Source organism: Crocuta crocuta, unplaced genomic scaffold (genome assembly GCF_008692635.1).
Source record: "Crocuta crocuta isolate KB4526 unplaced genomic scaffold, BGI_CrCroc_1.0 scaffold1061, whole genome shotgun sequence".
Lineage (NCBI taxonomy): Eukaryota > Metazoa > Chordata > Mammalia > Carnivora > Hyaenidae > Crocuta > Crocuta crocuta.
The window spans coordinates 120,961-137,387 of NW_027532936.1; the positions used below are offsets into that span (position 1 = coordinate 120,961).

General features: G+C 36.8%; 1 protein-coding gene across 3 annotated transcripts in view; it reads right to left on the minus strand.

Moving 5' to 3' along the window:
- RBM41 (RNA binding motif protein 41) overlaps positions 1–16,427 on the minus strand; it is a 62,835-nt gene that overhangs the window by 23,155 nt on the left and 23,253 nt on the right. For 2 of the 3 annotated variants that reach the window (XM_077745760.1, XM_077745759.1), the window contains exon 5: positions 646–1,049. In XM_077745760.1, the coding sequence (XP_077601886.1) occupies positions 646–1,049 (404 nt within the window). Of the gene's footprint in view, positions 1–645; positions 1,101–16,427 lie in introns of all 3 variants that reach the window. The other variant, XM_077745761.1, reaches the window with a different exon arrangement.

The window sequence follows — 16,427 nt, forward strand, 5'->3', positions numbered from 1 at the left end:
TGGGTGACATAACAAAGTTTTCCATTCTGGATGTAACATACACCAATAATGTGAAATAATGATGTGATCAATAAAACAAGGATTGTTTACAATTCTTATATATTTGTCAGTTTCTCAAGCCTTAGAGGCCCTGCACTTTCACTTTGCTGCTTAGCTATTAGCAATTTAAAATCATATGTCATATGAAAGACAGGTAAAGCATTCTAAAGAAAAAACTCATGTTAAGACAGTAAACCCTACTCACAACCAGGTGACCAATTATTTATTGACTAATTTCAGAGGCAGCATGGCTACCTGATATGGTAGTCTTATGAATAATACTTGATTTATTACTAGCCTAGGAAACTGGAGGTTACTTTTCCTTCAGTTCGGGGACTCTAGTGGGTATGGACTAGAATCTCATCAAAATTTCTTTAAAATTCTAAGGGTAGCTCAGGACCTTAGGAAACCACAAAGAACATCATAGGAAATAACGCTACTTATATAGTATGAAGAGAATTAATAGTCAAAGTCAAGGAAAAACACAATCACTACGCCTATGTCACGATTCCTTGGTATAATCAAAGCTAACTTAAAAGTATTAATTTAGGTAGAGGTAAAGAAAAATTAAAACAACCCATGTTTTTTTCTTGGTTTGGCCTATACCTTGTTTGGCTCCCCTGGATTATATGAAGAAAACATAGGAATTTTTCGGATCTCTTCCTCTGACAAACGATTTCTCTGGATCTCATCTTCTGGGACAAATTCTATTGGCTGCGTCAGCTTCTTAGGCCCAGTCCAATACTGCTCAGGTGAATTATCAATACCTTTTGCCACATGGAGACTGGGACCTTTACCCTGTGCTGCCTGTTTTCCCTTGTCCTGGAGTAATGACGGGTTCTCAGCTGTGCCACTATCTCCCACTGATGTAGCTGAGACCAGTGAGTGGGAAGCAAAGGGTTCACCTCTCATAAGTTGAAACTCTTCAAGACGTTTTTTCATTATCATCTCTTGGTAAAAACTTTCCAGGTTGTTCATGGGATCACCTTTGTTCTTCTTTTGGGGTTCATCTAGATCAAGACAAAGAGATAGGGAAGTTCTACAAAGCCTACCAAGAAAACCTTTGACAAATAAATAAAAATTAAATCTTGGATCTCAGATATAGAAACTCTGTTGGGGCAAGGGTTTACAACCTTTGACAAATGACAGTAGTATATAGCTAGTTTAATGCAGTGTATCTCAAGCAAGGTTGGAACTATGGTGAGGCAAGTGAGGCGCCTCGGGTGCAAAATCTAAGGAGGTGCTCACTCTGAGTCATGCAAGTACATGCACCTAACTGATAAGGACATAAAAATGTAACAAGTATGGCATTATCCCACTCCACAGAATTAATAATAATTCCTTGGTATCATCTACGACCGAGTTCATATTCAAATGGCTCTGATTCTCTCAAAGGTATCTTTTTACACTTGGCTGTTCAATGCAGAATCTAAACCAGGCTTTGGCAGTTATAGCTCTTTAGTCTATTCTATTTTAAGACAGTGCCCCTTATTTACACCCCTCCAACTCATTTTTTCCACATCCCATTGAATTATTGGAGGAAGCACATCATTTGTCCAGAGAACAAATGAAATTTGACTTATTGTTCCTCATGTTATTGTTTAACTTGTTCCTTAATCCCCTCTATTTCTTACAAACTGGCAGTTAAATCTAGAGCTATGCTATTTAAGACAATAGTCATTGGCTACATAAATCTATTTAAGTTAATGTTTTAGATGTCAGCTCCCCAGTTAAACTAGTCACATTTCAAATGCTCGATAGACATATGTAGCTAGTGGATACCATAATGGGTAGAATAGATAGAAACCATTTACATCATTGTGGAACACTGCATTAAGATAGTGCTGATCTAAAGATTTAATTGAATTTAGGCTCAATATTTTAGGCAACGATCTTCCATAGATAGAAATGTATTTCCTATTATGTCATGTCATAAGGCACATAATGTTTAGTGGTCCCACTTTAATGATGCTAAAGTTGATCAGCAGATTCAGGCGGTGTTAGTCTGATCCCTCCACTGTGAAGTTATTCCATTCACCTAATGGGATTTGCATCCATGGATGACCATTGCCTAGATCTATTAATTTATTAAGAGTTGCAAAATGGAACTCCACTAGTTATATTATTTATTTTGTGTTTATTAATTCTATTATTTCTGTTGTATTTATTATCTAGAATTCTATAATGAACTTACCATCAATTATTTGGTTTCCCCATATACAGTTTATACAGGAAAGGCAAGACAAATGCTTGACTTTTTCCCCAGTGTTTACCAACTATGAAGAGTAATGAGTTGGTACCTTAGAAATGTCCAATGGTAACCAGTGATTATTTTTAGTATAATTTGAGATCATTTTCATATGTTTGATGTGTTTCAATTAAATGTAGTCTTTATTCTTTTTAGTGGTCAAATTATCCTACTTGGGACCATTAAGTCCCTTCAGATTGGCTCCTGTGTTGCTTTCCAGTTTTTTTGGCACAGCAAGGTATCCCAAATTCATTTTGAATATTCCCTGACTCAAACCTAGATTATCTCTCCAAGGACCCTGGCTCCTTTTAATGAATAACAGTATTTAGAAACCACAATGTGTTGGTAGGTGTGTTCACAGCTGTTGAGTTGTTGCTTCTAGGCCTTTTCACTGGACAAAGCTAGGAAATTCTTTTAAAAGAAAAACAAATCATTGAGCTCACACTGGTATGTCCACTTTTAAGATTCAAGGTTTTTACTCAAACTTCTTGGTTTTTATAGAATTTTAAAATGTCAATAACAATACTAATATAACTATCAATAACAGAACTACTGAATGCAGTTTTATACGTCTCTGAAGTTACTTTAGTTCTTAAAATATATCCCATTAGAAATGTACAAATGTTGTTTTAAAGTCACTTTACAGAACTTTTCTCTGTATGGTTATGCTACCAAATTTATTTATAGTTAGGTTCATTTGCTTCAGGTTATTTATGCACTTTAGGAATTGATTTTTCCCCATTTTCAGTATTTTTTAAATTATGCAGAACATTATCTGAGTCTAAAGTGAAAACTGTGTAATACAGTATTTTCACAGAAGTCTCACCTCCACCTCTGTTCCCTTCATCCCATGCCTTTCNAGAGAGACAGCATGAGCAGGGGAGGAGCAGAGACAGGGCTAGGCACAGAATCTGAAGGAGGTTCCAGGCTCTGAGCTGTCAGCACAGAGCCTGACTTGGGGCTCAAACCCATAAAAAGTGAGATCATGACCTGAGCTGAAGTTGGATGCTTAACACACTGAGCCACCCAGGTGCCCCCATTGTTTCTTTTTTAAATGTTTATTTATTTATATTTTTGAAAGAGAAAGTGAGAGAGCATGCATGGGAGTTGGGGAGGGGCAGAAAGAGGGAGAGAATCCCAAGCAGGCTCTGTACTGTCAGTGCAGAGCCCTACATGGAGCTCAATCTCCTGAACCATGAGATCAGGAACCCAAGCTGAAATCATGAGTTGGATGCTCAGATGCTCAACTAACAGTGTCCCCCAGGAGCTCAGTTTTTTTTATTTTTTTTTTGAAAATATAAGCAAATACGGGGAACATATACAATACATACATGTGTGTATCTATAACTCATTAGTTACACCCCTCTTCTACATAAAAGGTGACTTACTATAAACGCTGTTCTACAACTTTCTTTTTTGCACTTAATAATATATCCTGGAAATAACTATATTAAAGTGTAGAGCTCTTATCCTTCCTCTAGGTAACTGCACAGTACTCTACTGTGTGGATGTACTAGTTTGTTCAACTACTCCTCTACTGATGCACATTAGTGTTGTATCCTGTCTTTTTTGCTTGTATGAATAATGCCCTGACAAACAGCCTTGTGCATACAGGATTTTGTATTTTCCAGTATATCTTTGAAATATAAGAGGTGGCATTGCTGAGAAAAAGGATAAATGTATATGTACTTTTCCCATATATTACTAAATTCCACTCTGTAGGAGTTGTACTATTCTGCTTTTCCACCAGCAAGGTATAAGAATATTTAGAAAAGGATTTCTTAAGACCCCAAAGCACTAACCATTAAGGAAACTATTAGCACATTCAACTACATTACAACTTAAAACTTCTGCTCATTAAAAATATCATAAAGGGAGAAAAGTCATAGAATGGGAAGAGATGTTTGCTGCACAAATAACCATTAAGAAAAGGGGCAGATGATTGAAAAAAAATGCCTCACAAAAGAGGAGACATACATGACTAATAATTATATGCAAAAGTGCTCAATGATAATAGAATTCAGGGAAATGCTAAATAAGAAGGTAATGAGATACTAGCAGAAAATTGCCATGTTGGCAAAAAATTAGAAAGAACACCAATATCACAGGTTAGTGAAATTATAGAGAAAACAGAACCCTCATACATTGCTGGTAAGAATGTGCACCCATAGCGCAAATCACTATAACATTATCTACTAATGTTGAATATATACTCATAATATGATAAATCATTTCCATTCTTACATATATACCCTAGAAAAATTTAGGCATATGTGTACCAGGATACAATAGTAAGAATGTTTATATTAATGCTATTTATAATAGCCTGAAATGAGCAAAAATGTAAATGTCAATCTAAGAATCAATTATAAAATTGTAGTCAGTTTATATAATGAAATACTATATTCTAATGAAAGTGAAGAAAATTCAGCTACATATGACCAAGTGGATAAATATTCTAATGTATACATTCAAAAATATATATTTAGTGACTATTATGATTCAGGTAGGTTCTTGGGATATAGCTATATAAAATAAAGATCCCTAACTTTATGGAGCTCGGTGAATTATATAGAATGTTAGAAGGTTATGAGTGCTGTGAAAACAATACAGCAGCATAATGGGTGACTGGAAATGCTAGGGGGTGGTAGTACTGGTAGATGCAATTTTAATGTTGGTCTCGGTAAGTCTCTTTGAGAAAGTGACGTTTGAGAGATATGACTTAAAGAAGTGAGGGAATCTATCACGCTGATATTAGGGTTAGGGCTCCAAAGTGGGGAATATAACTCAAAAAATTTGAAAAGTCTGAAATCATACAAACTATTTTTCTGACCACAATGGAATCACATTAGACCTCAACCGCTGGAAGAAATCTGAGAAAACACACATATTTAGAAATTAAGCAAACACAATCCTAAATACTTCATAAGTCAAAGAACTTACAAAGGAAAATTTAAAAATATTTTGAACGAAATGAAAAGGAAAACATCATATATCTAAATTTATAGATGCAGCTAAAACAATGCTGAGAGAGAAATCTGTTGCTTTAAACACCTATATCAGAAAAGAAGAATGTTTTCAAACCTATAATTTGAGCTACCAAACTTAGGAAACCAGAAAAAGAGCAAACTAAACACAAAGCAAGGAAAAAGAAGAAAATAATAAAGATCAGGAAATAAATCAGGGCAACAGAAAACAGAAAAAGAGAGAAAACCAATGAAAGCAAAAGCTGATTCTTTGAAAAGTTAACAAAATAGCAAACCCTTAGCTAGACCAACCAAGAAAATAAGAGAGAAGACAAAAATGACTAACATCAAGAATTAAAGATGAGGTGGGAGGGAGGAAAGATGGAGGAGAAGTAGGGTGCTCAGTACGTTTCATTCACCACCATCTCATAAATGGAGGAGGCCTGAAGCCATAGGAACCCATACAGAATCCAGGAGTTTGACAGGAAAAGGAGACAGAGTCCACTGAAAAAACCTTATAGCGGCTACCTCAGGAAACAAGCCAAAGTACACATGGTGGAGAGTCCCAAATACCACTACAAGTAGGGAAATAAAATAACCAAGGTCTCAACAAGAGAGACCAAGAGACACCATTCAAGGAACACTTTCTGAACAGACAGGCCCTGGACAGTCAGAGCTTTCTTTGGTACAGCAGCCCTCACAGGGGCAGAGTGCATAACAAGCTTTTAAAACTAACAAAAGATAGAAAGCTAACCAAAATGATGAAACAGAATAACTCTCCTCCAAAGAAATTCCAGGAAAAAATGACAGCTAAAGAACTGCTCAAAACAGATATAAGCAACATAACTGAACAAGAATTTAGAACAATAGTCATAAAATTAATCACTGGGCTAGAAAAAGGCATGGAAGACATCAGAGAAACTATTGCTACAAAGACTACGGAGCTTAAAAATAGTTGTGATGAATTAAAAAATGCTATAAATGAGATACATAATAAAATGGAGGCATCCAATGCACGGACTGAAGAGGCAGAAAGGAGAATAAGTGATTTAACTTTTTAAATAAGTTTTATTTTTGAGACAGAGAGGGAGAGACAGCGTGAACAGGGAGGGTCAGAAAAAGAGGGAGATACAGAATCTGAAGCAGGCTCCAGGCTCTGAGCTAGCTGTCAGCAGAGCCTGACGTGGGGGTCGAACCCACGAACCATGAGATCATGACCTGAGCCAAAGTCGGACACTTAACCGACTGAGCCACACAGGCGCCCCGAGAATAAGAGATTTAGAAGACACAATTATGGAAAAAGAGGAAACTGAGAAAAAGAGAGACAAACTAATCCAGGAACACGAAAGGAGACTTTGAAAGCTCAGTGATACAATCAAACAGTACAATATATGTATCATAGGAATTCCAGAGAGGAAGAGAGGGAAAGGCGCTGAAGGAGTCCTTGAACAAATTATGGCAGAGAACTTTCCCAATCTGGGGAAGGAAACAGACAGTGAAATACAAGAGGCACAGAGAACTCCCCTCAGATGTAACTTGAATCCATCTTCTGCATGACATATCTTAGTGAAACTGGCAAAATATAATAGCACAAAGAGATAATTCTGAAAGCAGCTAGGGAGAAAAGGGCCCTACCATACAAAGGGAAACCTATCAGAGTGGTAACAGACCTATCTACTGAAACGTGGCAGGCCAGAAAAGAATGGCAGGAAATCTTCAATGTGATGAACAGAAAAAAAATGCAGCCAAGAATCCTCTATCCAGCAAGCCTGTCATTCAGAAAAGAAGGAGAGATAAAAGTCTTTCCAAATAAACAAAAATGGAAAGAATTCATCACCACTAAACCAGCCCTATAAGAAATCCTAAGGGGGCTCTATGAGGGAAATGTTGCAAGGCACGCAAGATACCAAAGACACCACCACAAGCATAAATCCCACAAAGGACACGATGACTCTAAAATCATACTTTCAATAATAACACTGAATGTAAATGGGCGAAATGCCCCAATCAAAGACTTAGGGTAGGCAGAATGGATAAAAAAAACAAAATCCATCTATTTGCTGTCTACAAGAAACTCATTTTAGACCTGAGGACACCTTCAGACTGAAAGTAAGGGGATGGAGAAATATCTATCATGCTACGGGAAGTCAAAGAAACCTGGAGTAGCTATAATCATATCAGACAAACTGGACTTTAAAGTAAAGACATTAACAAGGGATGAAGAAGGGCATTATATAATAATTACAGGGCCTATCCATCAAGAAGAGCTAAGAATTATAAATGTCTACGCACNCAAAAGAAAAGATAAAAACCATATGATCCTGTCGATAGATGCAGAAAAGCATTTGACAAAATACAGCATCGCTTCTTAATCAAGACCCTTGAGAAAGCCGGGACAGAAGGAACTTAAACATCATAAAAAACCATCTATGACAAGCCCTCAGCTAACATCATCCTCAACGGGGAAAATCTGAGAGCTTTCCCCCTGAGATCAGGAACACGACAGGGATGTCCACTCTCACCACTGTTGTTTAACATAGTGCTGGAAGTCCTAGCATCAGCTATCAGGCAACAAAAGGAAATAAAAGGCATCAGAATTGGCAAAGAAGAAGTCAAACTTTCACTCTTCGCAGATGACATGATACTCTACATCGAAAACCCGACAGACTCCACCAGAAGCCTACTAGAACTGATCTAAGAATTCAGCAAGGTTTCAGGGTACAAAATCAAAGTACAGAAATCGGTTGCATTTTTATACACCAATAATGAAGCAACAGAAACACAAATCAAGAAACTGATCCCATTCACCATCTCACAAAAAACCCACAAAATACCTAGGAATAACCCTAACCAAAGATATAAGAGACCTGTATGATGAAAACTATAGAAAACTTTAACGAAGGAAATTGAGGAAGACACAAAGAAATGGAAAAACATTCCANGGGAGACAAACCATAGAGACTCTTGAATGCTGAGAACAAACTGAGGGCAGATGGGTGTGGGGGAGAGGGGAAGGGGGGTGATGGGCATGGAGGAGGGCACTTGTGGGGATGAGCACTGGGTGTTATATGGAAACCAACTTGACAATAAACTATCTAAAAAAAGAACTGAAGATGAGGCACCATTACTGACCCTTTAGAAATGGAAACGAGTATAAGGGAATATTATAAATAACTTCAGGCCCACAAATTAGAAAGCTTAGGTGAATGAACAAACTCATAGAAAAATACAAATTACCAAGCAGACACAAAAATAAACAGAATAGTTGAATAAACCATAATAAGGAAATTGGTTGAATTAGTAATCAACAATCTGCCCACAAAGAAAAGTCCAGGTCCAGATGTCTTCATTTGAGCTCTACCAAATATTTAAAGAAATAATATCAATCACGCACAAACACTCTCAGAAACCAGAGGAGAGAATCTTTTCCAACTTATTGTATGATGACAGTACTATACTGAAACCAAAGCTAAACAAACACCTCACAAGCAAAGAAAACCACAGAGAAATATCCCTCATGAACAGATATAAAAATCCTTAACAGAATATTAGCAAGCCAAATCCAGCAACATATAGAAATGATTATATACATATAAGTGGAATTTATCCCAGAAAGATTGTTTTCGCATCTAAATAAAGCAATGAATATATCCTATTAATAGATATGAACATTAAACCACATGATCACTATAGTAGGTGCAGAAAAAGTATTAAACAAAATCCAACAACCATTCATGATTGAAAAAAACCTCAATTAAATATGAATACAAGGGTACATCCTCAGCCTGCATCTTTTAGGCTGAATGACACCCCAAAAATGTCCACATCCTAATTCCTGGAATCTATGAAAAATGTTACATGGCAAAAGAGACTCTACAGATGTGAGTAAGTTACAGATCTTGAGTTAGTAGAGTATCCTGGATTATGTAGGTGGGGCCCCATATAATCACAAGGGTCCTTATAAAGAAGAAGGCAGAGGGTCAGAGACAGAATAGTAGATGTAGTAACGGAAACAGAATTTGAAGTAATGTGAGAAAAGGGCCATGAGCCAAGGAATTACATGTGGGTCTAGATGCTGGAAAAGGCTTCCCTAGAGAACTCCAGAAGGAAGGCAGCCCTATGGACAACTTGATTTTACAATTTCTGACCTGTAAAAGAAGAAATTAGTTGCTTTAAGCCATTAAGTTTATAATAGTTATGGCAACCACAAGAAAGTAATGTATTATAATGCTAAAGATCATGTACAAAGAACCTAGAGCTAAGATCATAGTTAATGGTTAAAAACTGAATGTTTTCTCCCTAAGACTGGGAACAAGGCAAGGATGCTTATTTTCACCACTTCCATTCAACACTGTACTGAAAGGTTCTAGACAATGCAAGGAGGCAAAAACAAAAACAAAAACAAAAAGACATCCAGATTGGAGACAAAGAAGTAAAACTGTCTTATTCATAGGTAACATAATTATCTATGGAGAAATAGAATAGGTATTCTCAATAAAAGTATTAGAATTAATAAGAGAATATTACAAGACCAAGAATGCAAGATAGATATACAATAATCAACTGTATTTCTATTAGATATATGTCACAATCAGAAAATGAAATAATTTTCAGAATTGTTTTCTGTTCCTAAGAACATCAAAATGAAAAAAAATATTTAAGAATACACATAAAATATTTGTAAACTTAAAACTATAAAACATTGCTGAAATAAATTATAGAAGAGCTAAATAAGGGAAGAGACATTCCATTCTCATGGATTAGATTAATATTATTAAAATGGCCACTTCTCCCCAAACTGAATTACAGACTCAACACTATCCTTATCAAATATCAGCAGCTTTGTTTTTTAATAGAAAACTTGACAAGCTTCTAAAATTTACATGGAAATCCAAAGGACCTAGAATAACCAAAGCGATTTTGAAAAACAGGAACAAAATTGGAGGAGTTATACTAACCTGATTTCAAAATTTACTATAAAGGTAAAGATATTCAGAGTATATGGATAGGTGTATACATCAATGGAATCAAAACAAGTGTCCTGAAATAAACTCTTACATTTATGGCCAATTTATTTTCTGCAAAGATGCCAAGACAATTCAATGGGAGAAATAATAGTCTTTATAATAAATGGTGCTGGGATAATTGGATATGCACATTTAAAAATAGGATGTTTATCTCACATATAAAAATTAACTCAAAATGGATAATGGTTCTAATTTTAAGAGCTAAAACAATATATACTCTAGAAGAAAATATAGAAGAATATCTTTCTGACCTTGGGTTCAGCAAAGATTTCTTAGATATGATACCAAAAAAGCCAAGTCATAAAGGAACAAATTGATAAATGAACATCATTAAAATTAAAACTTTGGGGGGTGCCTCGGTGGCTCAGTCAGCTAAGCGTCCAACTTCGACTCAGGTCATGATCTCACAGTTTGTGAGTTTGAGCCCCGCACTGAGTTCTGTGCTGACAGTTCAGAGCCTGCTTTGCATTCTGTGTCTCCCTCTCTCTGCCCCTCCCCTATTCACACTGTGTATGTCTCTCTCTCTCTCTCAAAAATAAGTATTAAAAAAATTTATAACTTTGGTGCTTCAAAAGACACCATTAAGAAAATAAAAAGACAAGCTACAGACTGGAAGAAAATATTTGCAAATCACATAACTTATAAAGTACTTGTATTCAGAATACATAACGAACCTTTACCACTCATACTACGAAAACAGACACCTCATCAAAAAATGAGGACACTTCATCAAAGACATAAGAATGGCTAATAAACACATGACAAATATTCATGATTATTTGTTATTATAGAAATTCAAATTAAAACCAAAAGGAAGTATTAGTACATATTCCCTAGTATGGCTGTGGGAAAAAAAAAAGGGAATAACAAGTGTTAGAAAGGATGTAAAGAAGAACATCACTGATGAGAAAGTAAAATGATAGAACCATATCGGAAAACAGTTTGGCAGTTCCTCAAACAGTTATACATAGAGTTATCATATGATCTAGAAACTCCATTCACTCAAGAGAAAAGAAAACATATCCACACAAAAACCTGGACTTCAAAGTTTATAGTAGCCAAAAAGTAGAATCACCCAAATGCCATCAAGTGGTGAAAGGATAAACAAAATGTGGTAAAACCATATAATGGAATACTATTTAGTAATAAAAAGGAATGAACTAATGATATAGGCTACAACATGAACAAACTTTGAGAACATGCTATCTGAAAGAAGCCAAATTCCAAAATCATGTATTGTTAAGATTCCATTTAAATGAAACACATATATACAACAAATTTATAGAGACAGAAGGCTTAGGGTAGGCATGGGGGTGATTTACTGCAAGTATACTCAAGGGAATTTTGCAGAGTGATGAAAATGTCTTAAAATTGGATTGTGCTGATGATTGTGTCATTCAATAAATTTACTAAAAATCACCTGATCGTACACTTACAACAGGTGAATTTTATCACATGTAAATTACATACCTCAAAAAAGTTGTTTAAAAATTAAGGAAAAAAAACACTATTTAGTTTCACAAAATGTTAAAATAGAAATTAGGTAAAAGACATTAAAGAATAATTAAATGAATGGAAAAATATACCATATTCACACTTGAAGATCTGAAGATTCATAGTGCAAATATGTCAACTGTCCACAATTCATTTAAATACTTAATGGAATCTCAGGGCACCTGGATGGCTCAGTTGGTTAAACGTCCGACTTCGGCTCAGGTCATGCTCTCACGGTTTGTGAGTTCGAGCCTCGCGTCAAGCTCTGTGCTGACAGCTCAGAGCCTGGAGCCTCCTTCAGATTCTGTGTCGCCCTCTCTGGCTGCCCCTCCCCCACACATTCTGTCTCTCTTTCATAAATAAATACACTTAAAAACAATTTACAGGGCACCTGGGTGGCTCAGGAGGTTGAGTGTCTGACTTCAGTTCAGGTCATGATCTCACAGTTCCTGGGTTAGGGCCCCACGTCGGGCTCTGTGCTGACAGCTTTCTCAGAGCCTGGAATCTGCTTTGAATTCAGTGTCTCCTCTCTCTGACCCTCGCCTGCTTGCACTCTGTTTTTGTCTCTCAAAAATAAATAAATATTTTTTTAAAAAATTAAAAAAGTAAATACATAATGGAATCTCAATTGAAATCACATAAGAGAATATGTGTGTATGCGTGTCTGTATATGTGTGTGTGTGTATGTGTGTGTGTAACTTGACAAGCTGATTCTAAAATTTCCATGGAAAAACAAAGTACCAAAATTGTTTTTATACTTTATTTACTTTTGAGGCAGAGAGAGACAGAGCATGAGCAGGAGGGGCAGAGAGAAAAGGAGACACAGAACCTGAAACAGGCTCCAGGCTCTGACCTGCCAGCACAGAACCCAATGCGGGGCTCGAACCCACGAACCGGGAGATCATGACCTGAGCTGATGTCGGACACTTAACTGACTGAGCCACCCAGGCGCCCCAAAACAAAGTATCAAAAGTACACAAACAGTTTTAAAGAAGAACAAGGTGGAAGGAATTGTTCTCATATTGTACCATATAGCAAGACATTAAAAAGCAAAACTGTGATACTGATTCTGATATATTGCAAGCCAAAAAGACCAAAGGAACAAAAGAGAGAACCCATAAAAACACCCATGCATACATGACCACCTGATATATAACAGAGCTAGTAATACAACAACAGTGCAGGGACATTTTCAATATATAGTGTTGGGATAGAGGGTTATTTATGTGGTAAAAAAATATCCTGAGATCCTACTTCGTACCATATACAGAAATGAATTCCAGCCAGATCAAAGACTTAAATGTGAAAGGCAAAAACATAACGCTTTTAGGATAAAGAACAATATCTTCCTGAGCTCATGTAGGGAAGGATTTATTAAAGCACAAAAAGCAAGAAGTAGAAAGAAAAATTAATAGATTTTATTACATAAAAATGAAGAACTTTTATTCATCAAAAGACACCATAAAGGCAGAGAAATGATAATCCACAAAATGTGAATAGTCATTTTCAACACATATAACCGACAAAAAAGCAAGTATCCACAATAATAAAGAACTTGTATAAATTTTTAAGAAATGCAGATTAGAGATGAAGTTTGAAGACAGAATATTCAGGACATATAACCATAACACTTTCTTAGCTCCCTCTTCTCTGTAGTAGTACTGAAGGTAAGTAGTGATCACTAAGTTTTGCCCTATCTCCGGGCTTTGGGCCTGAGCTATTGCTTGACCTCTGAACCAAGACTGCATCTGGACACAGATATAAACATGATATTCAGGTAGGAAATAGACATTTCCACATTTGCTAACTGAGCAAAGGAACTGGAGAACCATTTCACAAAGGAGGCTATCCAAATGGTCAATAATGTGAGAGGGTTTCCAACCTCATTAGATATCAAAAGAAGGAAGTTAAAACCACAATGAAACCAACAAAATAATATGGACCTGGACTCCTGAAAAATATCAATGCCTGAAAGACACACACACACACACACACACACACACACACACACACACACACACAGCAAATTAAATGCAATGTGTGATCCATGGATCCTGGATTTAAAATTGAGAACTCTAGGGGCACCTGGGTGGCTCAGTCAGTTGAGCTTCTGAGTTCGGCTCAGGTCATGATCTCACGGTTCGTAGGTTTGAGCCCTGCGTCGGGCTCTGTGCTGACAGCTAGCTCAGAGCCTGGAGTCTGNGGAGTCTGCTTCAGATTCTGTCTCTCTCTTTGCTCTCTATCCCTCCTCTGTTCACGCTCTCTGTCTCTCTCTCTCAAAAATAAATAAATGTTAAAAAAAAGAGTAAAACCTCTTAATGTCTGAAATTTGCTTTCAAATTGTTTAGCAATATACAAACCACACACACATTCTCGTATAGAGGAAGGCAGAGGTATAGCAAATGTGGAAAAATGCCACAATTAGTAAATGTACATGAAGAGTATGGGTGTACTATTCTTTTGATTTTTCTCCATGTTTGAAATTTTTCAAAATAGAAGGTTGAGAAAAATAAGACCTTACTAAACACTAAAAAAAAGGAAGTAATATAAATGAATGCTAATTATTAAGAAAGGTAAAAAATAATATAATGAAATACAAGTAAATACCCATCAGACTGGAGTCTGACAATACCTAGTGTGGACAAAGATATGGAGCAACCTGAACCTTCTTCACACGTGTTTGGTGTCCTTTTATCTTGGGACAATCCCTTCACAAGTGTTAACATCTATAAAGCTGAACATGTGTGAACTCTTCACCCCTCGATTTCACTCCTAGGTATATATCCTGAGAAATTCCTGCATATGTGTCCCGGGACACATGTACCAAAAGGATCACAATAGCAGAACTGATACTTATAGCCCCCGGATGGACACAACCCACATAACAAATGGATAAACGAAGTTTCATATGTCCATATAAAGGAGTACTATATTACAATGAAAGTGAATGAACTATGGTTATACACTGTAATATGGCTGAATCTCAAAAATACAGCATTAGGTAGAAAAGGAAGACCCAAAAGAATACATACAATTCATTGATACAATGCCTAAAAACAAGCAAAGCTAACCAGTGTCTAGTGATGTATATATGGGTGGTAAAGATATAAAGAAAGGCAAAGAACTTATTATCACAAGTCAGGACAGTGATTATATCTGGTAGGCAGGGGGATATGATTTCTGAAGAGCATACAGGGACTTCTGGAGTATTGACAACATTCTATTTCTCTTCTAAAAATTTTTTTAAATGTTTATTTTTGAAAGAGAGAGTGCGAGCTGGGGAGAGGCACAGAGAGAGGAAGACACAGAATCTGAACCAGACTCCAGGCTCTGAGCTGTCAGCACAGAGCCCAACGTGGGGCTTGAACCCACGAACCATGAGATCATGACCTGAGCTAAAGTCGGTCGCTTAACTGACTGAGCCACCCGGGTGCCCCATCAATGTTTTATTTCTTGACTTGACTAAATGTATGTGTTAAGTACTCTTTGGTATGATCCATTTCACCAATAAAAATATTTTTTAGGAATGTGAGAGGTAAAGAAGAAGAGATAACTGAGTGTACTGGGCTGAGCAGTATCCCCCTCCCCCAAATTCATGTCCACTCAGAACCTCAGAATGTAACCTTATTTAGAAATAGGGCAAGTGCAGATACACTGAGTTGAGATGAGGACATACTGGATTAGAGTGGACCATAAATCCAATGACTGGAGTCCTTTTTAAGAAGGTCATGTAGAGACACAGACACACATGTCATGTAATGATAGAAACAGGGATTGGAGTGATATCTCTACAAGCCAAGGATTGCCAGCACCCACTAGAAGCTAGGAGACAGGCATGGAAAAGATTCTCCCTCAGAGGCTCCAGAGGAACCAACCTTGTCAACATCTGCATTTCAACTAGCCTCCAGAATTGTGAGAGAATAATTTCTGTTGTTTTAAGTCACTCAGTTTGTGGTACTTTGTGATAGTAGCTCTAGGAAGCTAATACAGATTTTGTACTGGAAAATAGGCTGCTGCTGTAACAACATAAAAATGTGGAAGTGGCTCTGAAATTGGGTAATGGGTAGAGGCTGGAAGAATTTTTGACTTGCTTGACAGTAAAAAGTTGGTTACCTTGAAGAGACTGTTGGTAGAAGTATGAGAATAAAGAGCAGTTCTGGTGAGTGCTCAGAAGTAAAGAGAAATAGTAGAGAAAGCTTCTATCATCTTAGAGAACACATATATCATCATGAATAGAATGCTGCTAGAGATCTGAGCCTCAGGAAATGTGCTTCTGGTGAGGCATTAGAAGGAAATGATGAACATGTTATTGGATGCTGGAAGGAAGGCGATCTTTGTCAAAAAGTGGCAGAAACTTGGCTGAATTGAGTTCTGCTATTGAGTGGGAAATATAACTGCTTACGTGATGAACCTGGATATTTAGCTGAGGAGATTTCCAAGCAAAGTATGGAAGATGCAGCCTGTCTTTGATGTTTGCAATAAAATGAGGAAAAAAAGAGAGAGATTAAGGAAGGATCTGTTAAAAATGAAACCAGAACTTCAGGATTTAGAGAATTCTCAGCCTATCTAAATAGTCTGCTCTGGAAACAGGGCCAGTGGTGTGGCTGGATAAACTTTCACTGAAGAGATTAGGTGTCAGTGGAAGACAGGAGT